The sequence below is a fragment of the Chionomys nivalis genome, chromosome 14 (assembly GCF_950005125.1).
Source record: "Chionomys nivalis chromosome 14, mChiNiv1.1, whole genome shotgun sequence".
In the NCBI taxonomy this organism is placed as follows: domain Eukaryota; kingdom Metazoa; phylum Chordata; class Mammalia; order Rodentia; family Cricetidae; genus Chionomys; species Chionomys nivalis.
Window position 1 is genome coordinate 46002242 of NC_080099.1, and position 17951 is coordinate 46020192.

Here is a 17951-nt window from a genome sequence, read left to right on the forward strand (position 1 = left end):
GGAGCCCCCTTTGGCCCCTACTCTTTCACTAGAAAGCTCACTCACTGGCTGAGGTCTAAGCCGACCAAGTGTGGTGAGGTAAAAGGTGTGAATGCCATTAGGAAGCTTGACAGTGCTCAGACAATTCACAATGAAGACTTGGCCTTAAGGTGTTTGTGACATTTGGAGAGGAAGGAGATGGATTAGAGGCTTTTGAGGGAGGAACTACAGGACTTGGTGACTGAATGGCCAACAGAGACTAGGGACTTAGAATGGACCGGTGCCCAAGTATAAAGTGTTACCATTTAGAAATAGAGGGAATTTGGAGTCAGGTGGCAGAGGTACTACTGCTCTGTTTGGATAATCAGTTTGAGGTGTCACCTAAGAGAGCCAAGAGTCTAGCACTCACCTTCTCTTCACCCTGCAAGAGCTGTCCTAGCCCGAGTCAGTCATTCTTGGGCTAATTTCCCTGTGCGCCCCCCCCCCGCCCCGGAATCAAATTCTCAGAGTTAAACTCGCTTTTCTGAGCCTGACATCCATCCAGGATAACTTCCTGGGCCCCCACTGACGAACGCGTGAATTGTGGAAGACATGTTTGTATCAGACAGTGGCTTTTGCAAACACCAGATTACAGAGAAACCATTTCCATGGAGCCTTCTCTGGCCCTGACAGGCTCTGACTCTAAACTGGCTCCTAAGAGCTATCCCCCACTCCCTCCGCACACACATTTAAGGAGCGGATTTTTAAAAAGGAAATGGGGTTGTATAATGTGCAACCTGGTTCCCCTTGACAACTGGAGAAAACCCTGAGTTTGAGTGGCCGGACCCACTTGCACTCATTACCTCTGGAGACAAGACTTCTTGTAGCCCTTATCCTTGTAAAATGATGGGACTGGAATCATCTGTCTCAGCTCAAATATCCAGTGGTCACCAGGCGGTGGCAGGGTCGAGCAGGTGGACTCTTAGGGGGGCTGTTTCCAGGGTCCTCTTTAGGGAAGAAGACGGCCCTGGAGGCAAGCACTCCATCCCGGCCCTGGCTACTTCCCTCATAATTACAGCCTAGGGCTGAAGACAGGGGCACGCCCTGTGTCCTACACCCCTATTCCTGGGATGCTATCAGAAGCCTCTACGTTTCTCCACCCTCTCCTCGCGGCACTAAACCCCACTGTCATGCTTATAAATCTCAAGAGCAAAGGGTGGCACGATTCCTCCCGCGCCCCTGAGGGCTGAAGGCGGGCACTAAAGCAGTGCAGTTCCAAGCTTCCCCTGCAGAAGCCACGCTCCTGACTTGGTCCGGGGATAGAGGGGGCGCGAGAGAGCAAGTGGGCGGGCGTCCCATCCTCCGCATCCTCCTCCAAGTCCTGGCGCGCAGGGAGGGAGCGCTGCGCTGCGCCGGGCTGCGCATCGCGGCCCACTTGCCGCCTGTCCCCTGCCCTGGCTGGGCCACCTCCCCGGGCTGCCGGTGGAGGGCTTCGAGGCGCTAACGTTACGCTGTTTCCGGTTTTCCAGAGGGCTCTGTTTCCCCTCCCAAGGCGGCGGCGGCTGAGCGGCGGAGCCCCCCAAATGGCCTGGCCAGATGCGGCAGGTTTGCTGCTCAGCGCTGCCGCCGCCACTGGAGAAGGCTCGGTGCAGCAGCTACAGCTACAGCTACAGCGACAGCAGCAGCAGCAGCAACAGCAGCAGCAGCAGAAGCAGCAGCAGCAACAGCAGAAGCAGCAGCAGCGAGAGCGGCGGCAGCAACAGCAACAGCGGCAGCAGCATCTCCCGTCCCGCTGCGCCCCCAGAGCCGCGGCCGCAGCCGCAGCCGCAGCTCCGCAGCCCCGCAGCCCCGAGAGCCGCCGCCCGCTCGCGAGCCGCAGCCGCCGGCGGCATGAGGCGCGACCCGGCCCCCGGCTTCTCGATGCTGCTCTTCGGTGTGTCGCTCGCCTGCTACTCGCCCAGCCTCAAGTCGGTGCAGGACCAGGCGTACAAGGCACCCGTGGTGGTGGAGGGCAAGGTACAGGGACTGGCCCCGGCAGGCGGCTCCAGCTCTAACAGCACCCGCGAGCCACCCGCCTCGGGTCGGGTGGCGCTGGTGAAGGTGCTGGACAAGTGGCCGCTCCGGAGCGGGGGGCTGCAGCGCGAGCAGGTGATCAGCGTGGGCTCCTGTGTGCCGCTCGAAAGGAACCAGCGCTACATCTTTTTCTTGGAGCCCACTGAGCAGCCCTTAGTTTTTAAGACGGCCTTTGCCCCGGTCGACCCTAACGGCAAAAACAACAAGAAAGAGGTGGGCAAGATCCTGTGCACTGACTGCGGTGAGTCGCCCCCTCCTTCTGCTGGAGAAAGGGGGGGGAGGGAGGTGGTGGAGGATGGGGGTGGGGCGGAGAGGTGCCGCAGGTGCCCAGGCCTGGCAGCGCTCGGCCGCCGGGGGGTGGGGCCGCCCCTGGACAGGGCGCCGATCGCGGGTGGGTGAGGGTGTGGGCTTGGAGAGAAGGAGAATCAGGCTCAAAGTGTGTGCTAGGGGCGAGAGCTGGTGGGGAGGCGCTGGCCTGTGCCAACAGGGATCTGCGGCTGATGTATGGCATGTGGGGCTGGAAAGCTGCCATCATAGCCCAGTAGCGGAAGGGAAAACGGTGAGGTCCGGGCGGCGCTGGCCTGAGGCTCAGTGAGTCAGGAGTGACCCTCGGAGGCCTCGCCCGCTCCGCTCCCAGGGGCCTGCCTTGGCCAGGCTGGCAGGGTCTACAGGAGCAGCTGGGCAGACTCCCAGGCTGTGAAGGCCTCCGCTTACAAGTTCTCCTAGGGAATGATCGCCCCCGCCCCCTCCTTCCTCTCCCGGCTCGTTGCTCTGCTCATCCACACCGCTGGCGCAGGCAGAGTTGGACTTTTTCTGCTACTGTTTTCCGTTCTCCGTGTGTCTCTGGGCTTTTTTTATTTTCCTCCGTCGTGCTTCGCCTGTTTTGCTAAGCGAGTAGTTTATCTGTCCCTTCTTAGCCCCCAGCACCAGCCAGCAGACACTCTTTTAGCAGTTTGTGAAGTGTTTCACCTGGTCCTGGTGGTGGTGAGGAGAGAGTAACTTGCTTTGGCTGAATGTTTGACGTTCAGCTCTGACACCTTCCTGGCGGTGTGCATTGACCGCGTTTATCTTCCCAACGTTGGGTGCTGTACAGGAATGCTGGTGATTATAAAAGAAACACCAGCCTGCACATCTGTGCAGCCCCAGGATGAAGGGCTCCCATTCGGAAGTCAAGAAATGACACTTTAACAGCTTTGTCTTGTTGTCCCCAAGTCCCACTGATTTCTCAGTAAGACATTTCTTTAAAGGTTGAATCCGCGGTGTTTAGTGTAACCCAGGACTCTTGGATCCCTGAATTGTAATAGAGCTCCTGAACTCGCATAGAAGTGGGTGTATTTACCAGATTATTGACTGAACCTGGGTAGTGTAGACAGGCTTGACTAGCAAAAAATAAAATAAAATAAAAAAAATATGTGTAACAGCTAGTTGGAAAATCTGCTTTCATCTTTCTAGAGCAATCAATGCCTTTGGCTTTTGGAAGCTTCCCTCCCCCTACTCCTCTAAGAGGCAAATTTTAGACAGTTAGTTGTGGGAGTGTATCTAAGCACTGTGCTAAACCCTGATCACTTTAATGAGAAGAATCTTGCAAGTGTCTTAGCATGGAGAGAGAAGCTTGGGGAAGGACAGCAGTTTATGGTTTGGTTTTTGGTTATTATTCTAAGCAATATTATCGCCTGCTTTTTTAAAATTTGGGTTTATGCTCTGAAAAGTTTTGTGATGATGACTTGAGACCAGCTAAGAATTTCTCTCTCTTCTCGTTTTTAATTCTATTAAGTACTTTATCTGAGGTCTCTTGGGGAATTGTGGAACTAACTGTATCTTGCAGTGGGAAGTAGATAGTAAAAACAGGTATTGAACCTTGTCCAAGGACAGCTTTTGTTGGTTGTTGATGAGTTGCTCATGAATTTGTACAGTGTGCGCCTCCTCTTGATCCTTGCTTAGGGTCTGATAGCTATTGTCAATTACTATCACACAGGCTTCCCTGCCTTTTGTCTCCTTCCTTGCACCTTGGTTGTTTGAGTGCGCATTTAATAGTTTCAACAGTTGAATAGCAAAGATCATGAAAGATTTGAAGTCATACTCTGCTTTAGACTAAGGGCATCTTAATTATGTGTAGTATAGTTCTTGCAGAGATAAATTTAGGACTGCAATCACTTGTATAGGGAAGGCCCTCACACATCATAAATTATCGAGGAGCAGGAATGAGTATGGCAGTAAATATTTTAGAATACAAAAAATTATGCCTTGGATGATAGTGTACAGATAGGCATCAGAGGAGCTTTACATAAGAGGATGAGAAACTAAAGGGCGTTTTTGTAAGAGGAGGAGACTAGTGTGACAGAAGAATATAAGCTCTATTTTCTTATTTTCTATTATGAGATTAAAGAAAACATGTGCTGTAATGGCATATTAAATGAGGAAACAGAATGAGCCTAACTAACCACAACACCTTCCTTGTGCTCAGCAGGAAATAGCTAACACATTCATTTTCTGTTTTCTATTCTAAAGAAAGCCCTGTGGGCCACAGGGTCATTGGGAACATTCTCTCCTTGGAGCAGATTTGCCCATTGCAAAATAGGGAAGCTGGCACTTGGAAGCTGTCATTGTGGCAGTTACATTGAGCAACTGGGGTTGAATTGTTACTTTGTTCAGTCACTTTCAGCTCTGAGCTGTCTGGGCTCCAGAGGTGTGGTTCCTGGGGAGGTCTTCTAGAGACTGTGTTTGGGGAGGGGACGTGGGGATGATGTGCTACCATATGGAAGAATTTTGTGCTTACAAGCACACTTCTCAGTCACATCGACCCAAGGATCATCCTGGATCCTTCTCAAAAGGTCCTCATCATGGCTAGGTGCAACTGTGGAGAGAGGCCTGAGAGCCTGTGATCTAAGGTAGAGGGTAACTAGGGGTCTCTCTGGAAAAGCAATGCCTAACCAAAGGGGCATCTTTTATAGATTCAATGTATAGCATTTAATAAAAACGACTACCTCTAGTGGTAAAGAGTAAAATCTTTGCATTTCTAAGAAATTTGCATGTATGGGTATGTTTTCTGAGCCTTCTGTGGAAAGGGGAGATAGAACTACAAAGGCCTTATAGGGACGGTGTGACGCTGTGCCACGCCACAAGTGTGTCCTGTTCTTTACACAGTCAGTCCTCTGCTGTAAGAGGGGCCCACACGTTATTTGGTGTAGTTACACCCCATCTTGTTACTTTCTCAGATATATGTTTTAAAGCCATTTCCTAATTGAATATGTTCAGGAGGCAGCAGGAAAGAAGACAGTGGCCTCTTTTGGGACTTGCTGACTTGTGGTCCTCCAGTGTGAGGTGTGCTTCTGGGGATTTGGAAACCAATCTGGCAACCAGATTCACATATTAGAGAAAGGTGGTTCACAGAACTCAGTATAGCAAAAGTGGTCGCATATTTTTAAAGCGATGTTTATTTGCAGAATCTTTTATTTCCCAGCCAGCTGGGGAGCCAGCTGTGCTACAGCTTGAAGATGGGAAAGTGAAACCAGATTAGACACTGACCAGTGCCAGGGGCTTGGTTATAGGTTCAGGGACCGAATTGCCACCCTAATGCCATTATTTCTTGGGTGGTTGCTTTCCTCTACAGAGAGCAATTTGTGGAACAGAAATAGTGTCTTATCTTTGAGATCTTCTTTGTCCTCCTCACTGCCCCCGGCAGTGTTTGGTACTACGTCTAGTTTAGACACTCTTTTATGTGGATGAAACTCATAAAAGGAGCTTCCAGATTCATGTTGAAACAGTCTCAACTTTCTGATCTGTGACACCAAGTTCTGTGCGGAGGGGGGGGCAACTGAGTCTGAAAACCCATTTTCTTTCCCTTTTTCCTTCTCCCCCACCCAAAGGAGGCCTTATTAATTAGAGAACTTGGTGACACTGTGCTTAATCACTGTGATGCTGAGTGCTAAGGTGACCTGAGAGGCGGGAAGAAAGGTCCTGCTGGAGAAGAAGCTTCCTGGGGGTGGGAGGAGGTAGGCTGCCACACCCCCTCCCAAATTTAAGTGCAAATGAAAGAGCTACTTGATTAGCAAATGTTTTGGGATCTTTCCAGTTTACGGTCTAAATGACTAACTTCCTTGTAGCTCCCAGTCAAGGTGTTTGCAGCCGTCTTGCCAGCCTTCATTAACCAGGGCTTTATAACTGTATTATCTAGTAACAGCTTATTTTTAAAATGAAGCTACACTTATGCTTTTTGTATAAGAAACATATTTTTATGGTTCAAAATTCAGCAAGTACATCAGACTATAGAGTGTAAGTTTTCCCCTGTCATGCCCTCAGCTACCCTGCCCTAAACAACTTAGTTTTGAAATGTGTCTTTCTCTAAAAAGCAGTTTTCGTAGTGTTTGTTTTTTTTTTAAAGTAGATAGAGACTGTTAACTTTGCCATTAAGACAATTTTTTTAATTTTTATTATTTATTTATCTTAATTTATGTGCATTGGTGTAAAGGTGTCAGATCCCCTGGAACTGGATTTTCAGACAGTTGTGAGCTGCCATGTGGGTGCTGGGAATTGAACCCGGGTCCCCTGGTCCCCTGGAAGAATAGTCAGTGCTCTTAACCGCTGAGCTATTTCTGCAGCTCCCATTAAGACAATTTTATGGTAAATTCTTCCCAGGTTACGACCCAAGATCTTAACTACCCGGGTGCTGTTATTTTCCGAGTCCTTTTCTATGTCAAGTCATCTAGCCAAAGATCTTTCTTTCCCACTTTACCCACATCTTACCTAACAAATACAATCCTGGATAAGACACTAAAATCTCAACTCAGTTTTCAGATACTTTGCAGTTAAAACATTCCATGGCCAGGCATGGTGATACCGGCTTTCAGTCCTAGCCTGGTGTGTTCCAGCCAAGGCTCCATAGTATGCTGTTAAAGAAACAATATATGTGTGTGTGTGTGTGTATACTTATATATGATCTATAGATGTATCCATATATACAGATTCTCCATGACAGTGGATTTTGTGGGTCTTCACTGGGATGCTGAAGAGCCACCAAAAGGCTTTGTCTCTGGAAGTGAGGGCTGAGTCTTTTTTTCCATACCTCAGGAGAGTACTTGTGTGAGGAATCTCAAGATTCCATGTCTGTGCAGAATTTGACCATGCTTGTATGTTGATGATTCTAGAGGAACTCGGTTACCTGAGAACTGTTAGAATGTCCACCAAGGTAAATGATTGGAATGTTTGAGAGGGTCAGGGAAATGCCTTTTGGGTAAGTAGAGGAGAAAGTAAATATGCAAATATCTAAACAGTGGGACTCCACCCCCTGAGTCGGCTTACTGGCTTTTGGTGTTTTAAATATTGACTTGGGAAAGGAATGGTGATATCAATATCAGTCTGGGAAATATTTTTAGATTTTTCTTCCTTTTTTTCGAGATATGGTCTCACTATGTAGCCCTGGCTACGTGCCCAGCACCCTGTGCAGTTTTTAACAACATATTCTCGGGTTTTCCTTTTTCAAAGGTTAAAATGGTGTTACTATAAATCTCACTAAAGATATGCTCCCATCCAGGCTTGAGTTCGGTGGGACAGATGAATGTGGAATGAGAACTCATGTCTTCCCCATTTCTGGAGAATTAAGCCTTTCAGTCCAGTCCAGTTACTTTTTGAAATCTTTTCACAGAAATAAATCTAGTTTATGGGTTTCCAGGGATGATGTAGACAACTCTAAGAAATGTTGGGTTGACTGTGAACGTACGCTATCACGACAAAGTTGAAGATGGTCTCTTTTTCGTGTTTATAATTAGTTTTGATAATAAAGCAACCTGTTCCTTAAAATTTAAAACGAAGCATCACCTTTTTCCTTTCCAGTGTGTGCGTGGGGTGGGGGGAGGGATTAAAAAAAATAAGATTACAAAAGAAGATGTCAGTTCCAAATAAAATCCTTGCATGATCTGCTGGTTTTCTCTTGAGTGGCAGGGCTCAAGTCATCGCTAGGGGAGAACTTTGTTTTGAAAGCGCCCTCGTAAACTGCAAGGATGTCTGTTGGGTATCATACATAATTAGGCATGCTAAAGGAGAAGCCATGCATACCGTCAGAATGCTCAGCCAATCTACCCAAACATCTCAGACCCACTCTCTGCTAAAATGTCTAGTCTTTATGAAATTAGACTCTTTCAATAAAAACAGTGCACAGCCCCCCCCCCCTCTCCGCAAGATGGCTCAGTGAGTGAAGGTGCTGCTGTCAAGGCTGATAAGCTGAGTTTGATCTCTGCTGGGCAGTAGTGGCCCATGCCTTTAGTCCCAGCACTTGGGAGGCAGTGGCAGGCAGATCTCTGTGAGTTCGAGGCTAGTCTGGTCTACAAAGCGAGTTCCAGGACAGCCAGATTTAAACAGTGAAAAACAAAGAGAGAGAGAGAGAGAGACTTCTGCAAGTTGTCCTGAGACTTCCATGTACACACCACACACAGTAGCAGGCACACACATACACCAAATAAACTAATTAATAAGTAAGAAAATAACAATGTGCACAGAGTGCCATGCAAGGCTATAAGAAGTTGGGCAGACATGGAGGACAATCTGAGGGCATTAGAATGACATAAAGAAACCAGACATGCTAGAAGCCAGGCAAAGATCTGGGAAGCTTTGGCCAATCTGGGGTGAAAAGACAGATTGCACTGATTGAAATCAGTTGCTACCAATTAGCTGCGATGCATTTGAGAATTATGAAGTGAAGTTGAATCCAGGACTTTTTCCACCCCGGCTAGTTGCTTCAAGGAGAGTGTGGCATATGAGCTCAATCTACAGTCACATTCCCCTCCCACTCTGTATATGCAGCGAGAGCCAAATTCCTCTCCGGGGACCGTTTCTGGGACAGAGGTACAGCTTCTCCAAAGCTGGTGCTTCTTCTGTGAGTCTCTGCTCAGGACACAGCTGTGCTGCTAGCGTCCTGAGGTGGGTGAGAAGTGGCTGACATTCCCCTTGTAGATGTTTCCAGAAGGGCAGAGGTACAGGTATCCCCAGGGTTTCTCTGTCCACTCGCAATACAGACCCATGCCAGGATAATGACACTCAGGTTACCCTCTGTGATCTCTCTGTATGCAAAGTAGTCCTTTATGGTTTTTTCCCTTAAATTTAAGTCATTCATGGATTCTCTACCCTGTTTTAAGGACACTGCACCCCCCCCTCCCCTTTCCTCTTTGTCTGGTTTATGAAGACTGAGAATGGACTGTCCTTGTCCATTAGTCTGGGATGTTTTACTTGGCCTTGATCTTGGTACTGGCCCATCTAACAAAAACCAAAATGAACTAACTCAGAATTGAATGAAAGGAACGTCACCACGTGGCTACATACCCAGTCTGTGCCACAGTCAGGGCAGCATCAGTTCTGTTGTGACAGCAATGTGATTCGTGTTCCAAAGGTTTTGTTATTTAAAGGGAATTTAATTTTTTTTTATCCTTTAGATGTTTATTTCAACAAATTGGCTATAGATCCTGTCATTGGTGAATTTTCAGTTTTGAAGTACGCATATGTCTGAAATGTCAGTCACTGTAGATTGTGTGAAAGTGTCGTTAATGGCAGCACAGTGCTGGGGACGGGGTGGGAGGGCATCATAAAGAGAAGGAGGGCCATATTGGTTAGAGAATTGACGAAATTTCCTGGAGCAGTTTGAGATGTGATTCCAAAGTGAGAGACGGATGAGGTGGGAATGGTTAGAAGATAAGAAAGATGAATTGGTTAATTAAAGTCAATTCCACGCAGAGAGCAGCATTCTCGGTAGTAGAAGGCCATGACTGTGGTTGGCAGAAAGGCATGAAAGAAAGGGAGAAATACTTAAGGAGCTTAGAAAGGTGGCGTACGGTGACAGTGCCCTGTGCTTGTAGGCAGCATTTGAAGTCTTAGTTTAGAAACAATTTTGGGGATTGGAGAGATAGCTCAGCTGTTAGGAGGACTGGCAGATTTCCCAAAGGACACAGGTTCGATTCCCAGCACACACACATGGTAGCTCCCAACTGGCTATAACTCCAGTTGCAGGGGCCCTGACTCTCTCTTCTGGCCTCCATGGGCACCAGGCACACACAGTGGTACATAAACACACATGCAGGCAAAACACCCATACACAAAAAAATAAAAAGACAAAACCAAAAACAATGTATGACAGTCATAGCGGCACACAACTTTAATCCCAGCATTCTGAAGGCAGAGGCTGGCAGATCTCTCTGAGTTCAAGGTTAGCCTGATCTACATAGTGAGTTCCCTGATATACAGGGCTATGCAGAGAGACTCTGCCTAAAACAAATAAAAACCATCCATGAATGTGGCAATGTGGCTTGTATATACTTTGTCAAATTTAATAGTTTCATGTTTGGAGATGGTATTATAACTGGTATTATTAACTTGATTCCATTTTCCAGTTACTCATTGTTAGTACATTTGCATCTTAATATCTAAGGAACACCAGCTCCATGACCCTTCATTAATACCCAAATCTGTAGGTGCTTAAATCCCTTATGGATGCTATAGCATTTGATATAATCTACATATGTTCTCCTAGTCATCAATAGATTGCTTGTAATACCTAATATGATGTAAAAGCTGTGTAAATAGTTGTTGATCTGCGTTACTTAGGAAGTAACAACAAGATGAAAGCTTGCACGTGTTCTTCACAGAAGTAGCGATCACAGGCATAGCTACACCGGACACATAGTCTGTTGATGCGGAAACCACGGATACAGAGAGCTGACACAATTTGGAAAAGCAGTTCTTGAGTGTGATGATGGAGAATAAAAGTTAGGTCTTCATGAATGCTAGACAACCACGCTACCTACCAGTGAGCTGTGACCCCCACCCTTCCATTTTTGATGTTGATTTTATATCCTGTGACCCTAATAAATACATTTTTTTTTTTTAGTGCCAGTAACATTTTTCTGTTTGGATTTGTTGAGACTTTCTATGCACATGATTATGTTGTCAGCAAAAAAGTTCAATTTTTCCTTTCTGTTTGCCGTTTCTTTCTTTTTTTTCCCTTATTGCACCAGCTAGGGCTGCCAAGTACAATGTTGAATAGGAGTGCTGAGAGCAGCCAGCCTTTTCTATTCGTGGGGGAAAACATCTAGACTTTCACTATTAATTATGACGTTAGATGAGGCTTCTGAAAATATGCCCTTCCTGTAAAACCAGAGAATCCTACTAAATGCAGTGTAATGGCCCAAGGCTTCAGTCTCCCGGTCAGGTGGACCTGGGCTTGGAAACCACCTTTTGAGTTTTCCAAATTGGAGGTTCTGGGCAAATTACTTTCTGTGTCTCAGTTTCGCATAAAATGGGAGTGGTGGTCATTTAATAGGATTGCTATGGCTATTAAAAGAGATAGTGCACATAAATATAGCATACCCCTTACCTCCTCCTCTCCCTCTTCTTCATCGGGTCTCACTATGTGGCTCTGACTAGCCTAGACCTCCCTATGTAGACCACATTGACTTTGAACTCACAGAAATCAGTCTGCCTCTGCCTTCAAAATGCTGGGCCTAAAGATGTGTGCTACCACGTCCGACCAAATATTTCTTCTTACTAACCTGGAATAACATAAACAGGAAGAGTGGGTAAATAGAAATTTCAAGTTCTAGAAGTATACTGAGCACACACCCAGATGTTTCTATTAATCTGAGCTTGAGAATTACCGGGCTGGATTTGTGGTGGGAAAGAGAGAGGAAAATGGGTTGCGTGAGAGAGGTCTTGTTTTAGGATAGCTCGTAGGAGTCCCTGGGTATGGATGCTAATCTCGTGAAGGGCCCAAATATGCGATCTTGATGGGCTTGTGAGTATGTTGTGGTCACTTTGGGGGGATGTCTGTAGTAAATACTAGCTTTTCCTCTGTTTCACAAACAAGAAGTCTAAGACCCAGGCTTGTCAGTGTCTCTCCAAACATCTTATGCTTACGGAGTGAATGAGCTATTGTAGTCCTGCCAGGTCCGTGCTTTGACTTCAGCACATTGTAGCTTACATTTTATAGCTGTCAGGAGGAGTTGCTAAAAGACCCTGCCGGGCATGGCCAAAAGTTTCCGTAGTTTCAAAGCAGGGTCTCCTACTGACCCTGATTTGATTTGGGGTTTCAAGATGTAGGGACAGGCCCCTTCATGCCTAAGTTGGGGCAGCTCTGATAGCTGCCCATAGTCAGAGAGGAAATGGGGTCATGTGGCAGGTGACAGTTTTAGAGTCCATGCATTTGATTTTATTCTAAGTAATTTGTTAATTGATGTGTAAACTCTGGAATTATAAAATTTTGCTTCTTAGATATTTCAGGACAAGACTTCTTGCTTTGGGTTCTTTCTCTCTGTTGGGTACTATTAACCTGGGGGTCCTTGGCTGACCACGAATCCTGAAGAGTTGTTCGGGTCTTAGTCTTGGAGTCTTAGAATCCGTCACCAGCATCACTAACTGACACACATCTGCCCGTTTGCTCTCTGGCCTAGACACATTTTGAAACTTCTCAAGTGACAGTTCAGGCCAAGAGACGAGAACCCTCTGGAAAGAGTCTGCAGCTGTCTCCATAAGGGCAGCACTTCGGCTCTGAGGCGTCTTTCAGCCCAGTGTTTGTCTGGAAAGCCCATGGTCTCCGCATGGCGTCATCATTGTTAGATACAGGTCTTCACTGTGCAGCTCTGTCTAGCTGAGAACTCACTGTGTGTGCCAGGGGCCCCCATACTGGCATCAGTCCTCCCAGTTCTGTCTTTTACATGCTAGGATTACAGGTGTGCACTACCACGCCTGGCTAATTTATTCATATTCTTGCAAGCAATTCCCACCCCCACATTTTCTTCCTGAATCTTAGAGTTCTCTATTGACAGTTTTCTTCATATATGGCAATACTTTGGCTTGAGTTTCCTTTCTGTCTTGGTTAGTTGTCGTTTTGAGAGATCTACCACTTTCTCCTGCCACCCAAGCTTTCCAAATAATCTCCTCTCTGGTCTCCTCAGGAGTGTCCACACTCTGGTCTCCTCAGGAGTGTCCACACTCTGGTCTCCACAGGAGTGTCCACACTCCAGTCTGTCCACACTCTGGTCTCCTCAGGAGGGTCCACACTCTGGTCTGTCCACACTCTGGTCTCCTCAGGAGGGTCCACACTCTGGTCTGTCCACACTCTGGTCTCCTCAGGAGGATCCACACTCTGGTCTGTCCACACTCTGGTCTCCTCAGGAGTGTCCACACTCTGGTCTCCTCAGGAGTGTCCAGTTATCTCACTTGCTCACGCCTTAAGATGCATGGCCAGGCACCGTTTCTGTAGTAAGCTAAGAGCTTACGTTCAGAGGTTACTGTATTTTCTTTTTTTTTCCTAGTAGACAACCTGGGGACTTCTGGAAATCATAGTTTCTTAGATCCATCCTTTGATTTTTAAAGAGCACATTAACTATGTTTCTTGTTAATGTTTCTCCATGGGATCCCTTCTCCATTTCCTGGGTGAGGCATTCACTATGTCTGCTTGGTTGAAGCATTGGATGGGAGATCCGGGGAGCTGGTGTAGTTTCTCCAAGGGGAACTCCCTTCCAGCACAGCACCACGTCCTGCAGACCCCTGGCCTTGAGCTCACAGGAGGCTCTGGAATTCAGCCTTCTTTCAGTCTCTTTCACGGGTGCCTGGGGCCGTGGGCATAGACTCTCAATGTGTCACCTTCTATGCTCGCTGAGACCAGCATTGAGCTTCATAAGCACCAATTGACAACTCTCTTCTGGTAGACTCCTTGTGGATTTAGAGAGGCCAGGAGGGTTTATTTTCTGCCACGATGGAACCAGCAGATTAAGTAGGTGATCGTCCTGTCTGAATCCGTCCCTGGGAGAGAGAAAACAGCAAGACTGCGCCTGGAGCAGCTGTCCTGACTTTGTCATAGGTTGATGCAATTGCAGGGAAAAGATAATTCAAAAAAGTTGTTTGTTTTGTTTTAAGACAGGGTTTCTCTGTAGCTTTGGAGTCTGTCCCGGAACTAGCTTTGTAGATCCGCCTGCCTCTGCCTCCCGAGTGCTGGGATTAAAGGCGTGCGCCACCACTGCCCGGCAAGAAGAATTTTCTTAAAGAGGGAGGGTAGAAATCTCAAACCACGACACAATCCATTTGTCAGAGGGAACCCAAAGTCCATAAATGAAGAGTTTCTTTGGAAGGGTACAGGGGATTCCAAAGGCAGCCTGTGTAACTGTTACACAGTTACTTTTTCCATCTGTCTGTCTCTCTGTTTCGCTCTCATTTAATTAATTATTTAGCTAAGTTTTAGTCTTAGAGCTCTCTCTCTCTCTCTCTCTCTCTCTCTCTCTCTCTCTCTCTCTCTCTCTCTCTCTCTCTCTCCTGCTGCAGCCCATCTGCTGACTTACAGGTGTGTGCTGCTTGCCAGTTTCCTATACACAGCCTCTTCTCATGGATTTCACTTCCCCCCTTACCTGATGCTCAGGGCTCCTCCACCACCCACCTTCCTGCTCAGCCCTTCTGATTTTCTCACTCTTAGCCTAAACGCAACAACCATTCCTGAGCCGCATAACCAAATAGCAGAAAAAAATTTCCAGAAATTTCTTCTGTGAAGTCCCCAACCCTTCCTTAGATTTTTAGATTCCACAGTCTCTGTTAGAAGGTGGGATGCAGACCTGGAATGGGAGGCAGGTGGAACTGCCTGTAACAGGTCTGCCTGCATCACTAGTGATGCTCACTGGCCTCTTAATAGCATGTATGTTAATTTGTCTTAGCCAGATACTGACACTGATCCCTTCCAGATGGCATCTCTAGGACTCAGCCTAGGTGGCTCAGGCCAGCACCGAGAAGACCCGGTGCTGTGGATCTTTGGTCACTAAAGCGTTAAGTGACCCCTTTACTGAGATACTCTAAAGCCAGCGGATGTCTTTTTTATCTTTTACCTCTGTTCAACAAGCTCAGGGCTTAAGAAAGACTGTTTGCCAGGAACCCTGCCTCCCTCACGTGCCCTTCTGGAGAAGCTGGTTCCTCTCAAGTGGGACCCAGACATATGGGAGAGCCATTCTTGGAGAAGCCTGTCACATCATCCGCGAGAACCCATCCTGACCTAGGTTGTGCTTCTGCCTCCTGGGCTCAGCAAGACATCACCTCATCGGATGCAATCCTTTGTTGCTAGGAATGTAGGCTGGAGAGGATCCACGAGGGGATGGTAGTCTCCATCCTCCCGTGGAAAATTTCCGAGTAGTTCCTGCCATGCATGGTGTGTACTCAGCAGACGAGTAAGGAAGGGAGAGGGATCACAGTCTCCACCTTGGCCAATGCCACCCCTGCTTCCACCTTTGTCCCATCTCTGTTTCTTCTGGGTGGTGACAAGGGGCTGGGGTCTTTGGCAAATGATCTTCCTTAGGCCCAGAACCCAGAGCCTGTTAGACAGAAGTGAAAATTGAAAGCGTTGGTCTTAGAAGCACTCTGTGGAGGAGTCCTTAAAACATCAGTGCACGCTGAGGAGCTTCTTGTATAGGAAAACATCTGGTTTTGCGAGCTCCAGTGAGTTCAGTGCTCCTCACTGGGACAAGCAAGGTCACAAACCAGATTTTAAGTAAAGGAATTTTAGCTGGGGATGTGGCTCATTGCTAAGGTGCTTGCCTAGCCTCCCTGAGGCTGTGGGTTCAATCCCCAGTAACCTATGCCTTATAACAGGTACAGTGATACACTCCTTTAATCCCAGTGCTCGAGAGACAGAGGCAGGTGGATCTCTGAGAATCTGAGGCCAGCCTGGTCTACAGAGTGAGTTCAAGGCCAGTCTGGTCTGCAGAGTGAGTTCCAGGTCAGCCAGAGTCACATAATGAAATTCTGTCTGGAAACAAACAGAACCCAAAAAGAGAGGGAGAGAGAACTTACTTTTTTCATCTCTAGCCTGATCACTCCAGAGAAGAGGTGAGTGTGTTGACTGCAAGAGGAAGACAGAGAAGGGACAGTGTTGCCCTGGTAACAGAGGGTAGCCCAATGGACCCTTCTCTGATTCTATGCTCCAGAGATAACTATGTTGTGAAGGGTTTGTTACTCACAGTTATGAATTTGGGGGAAAGGGTTCCATGCGTGCTTGTAGTTGTCTGGTTGCCCTTAAAAGCTGAGCGGGTTTGTGGATCCTGCCACAAGCATCCCCAGTGATAACATAGGGAGAGCTTTGGTGTTTTCTCTCCCTCTCCTGCTGTCTCAGATCATCCCAGCCGTGGGCTCTCCTTCTGCTGTCCACCTTGTAAAGGGTCAGATTCCTGAGGGGCTGTCCTTATGCCTCTTCTCCACTGTGTCACCTGTTTTGAAGGTTTTTCCTGTCCCTAGCAGTGGATGAACTGTGTGCTCTAAGCTGACTTCTCAGCCAACCGAGTGCATGCTGCTCCGTCACTCCACAGTTACATCATTGGGGGCAAATTAACCTCGGGTCCCTTCATTGTAAAATAGAACCAATAATCGCAGCTACCTCAAGGATTTGTGATGGGCCCTACATTCTTGCTTAAAGGAAATGTTCAATGTGGAAAAGTCTCTTCGTATTGTTTGGTTCCAGTTTCTAACCATTCCTGGCAAACTGTTTCGGTTATCCATTGCTGCAGTGATTAGGCCAGCACCAATTATTAGTTATACACTGTCTCTTAGCTCTGGGTTAGCTAAATTAGCTCGGTTAGGGGGGACCTTCCCTCAGTTTCCTAACTACATGAGGAGCAGAGTTGTGTGGCCACATATCATACCCACAAGATTCAGCTTATTAGGAAAGGGTTCCTAACGTCTTCTGGATTCAAGTGTAGGAGACATCCCCTCTGTCTGCAGGTGGAAGGGGTGTCAAAGAATGTGTGGGCATTATTGCCTGCCAGCTGGCACAGATAACATACTCCCATGCGTGCAAAACGGTCCCCTCACCCAAGACCTTCCCCACCACAATCCCATTTATTCTCAGGGTCCAGGTTTTATTATGCAAATAAGGCCCAGATGTAGATGGGATTCCTATAATGTGGCCCCTCACCTTTGGCAGCTAAATCTAGTGCTGTTTTTCTAGATCCAAAGGCTGGGGACTGAAAAGACAAATATCACTTCTGTACCAAACACAGGCTAGGACAGGTAGGGATAACTGCTGTGTGCGACTCTTGAAAAACAGCAAGGCTTGCCTTTTAAAATCACTTTTTTTCTTTGTTTTGTTTTTGGTTTTTCAAGATAGGGTTTTTCTGTGTAGTCCTGGCTATCCTGGAATTAGCTCTGTAGACCAGGCTGGCCTCGAACCCACAGAGATCCGCCTGTCTCTGCCTTTTGAGTTCTGAGACTAAAGGTGTATGTCACCACCACCCAGCAAAATCACTCTTTTTTTTTTTTTTTTTTTGAGACAGGGTTTCTCTGTAGCTTTGGAGCCTGGAGCCTGTCCTGGAACTAGCTCTTGTAGACCAGGCTGGCCTCGAACTCACAGAGATCCTCCTGCCTCTGTCTCCCAAGTGCTGGGATTAAAGGCACGCGCCACCACTGCCCGGCCCAATCACTCTTCTTTTTGAGGCAGGCTCTGATACTCACTGTCCTCCTGTCTCAGCTTTCTGAGCTCAGGGATTGCAGGTGGACACTACCGTTCCCAACTCTAAAATCATTTCATTTGCCTTTCCAAGGTTTAAAATAATTCCAGACTTATAAGAAAGTCGCAAGCACAGTGGATTATCCACAAATATTCTTCGTCCAGCTTCCCCAAATTGTGCAGCGGTTAAGTGATGCAAACGGTCAAACCCAGAAGTCGACAGCACTGCTGCAATGCTGCTAGCCAACCTGTGGGTTTCATTCTGATTTTCCTAGTCTAGGTTCCAATTTAGTTTCCACATCGCCTGCAGTGGTCATGTCTTTACCGTCTCCCTAGGGTACATGTTTCCATTTAGGAAAGAGAGCATCTGTCTTTAGCTCAAGAGCAGCTCTGATGTGCAGCTGGCATTGGAGTGCATCAGTGCCGCCTGGAGTGCCTCCCGCTGTCTTATCCCAGGGGCTCCTGG

General features: G+C 47.3%; 1 protein-coding gene across 2 annotated transcripts in view; it reads left to right on the forward strand.

Moving 5' to 3' along the window:
* The first annotated feature begins 1388 nt into the window (after positions 1-1388).
* Nrg2 (neuregulin 2) overlaps positions 1389-17951 on the forward strand; it is a 183569-nt gene continuing 167006 nt past the window's right edge. For both annotated transcript variants that reach the window (XM_057789105.1, XM_057789104.1), the window contains exon 1: positions 1389-2272. In XM_057789105.1, the coding sequence (XP_057645088.1) occupies positions 1555-2272 (718 nt within the window). In that variant the 5' untranslated portion in view covers positions 1389-1554. The remainder of the gene's footprint in view (positions 2273-17951) is intronic.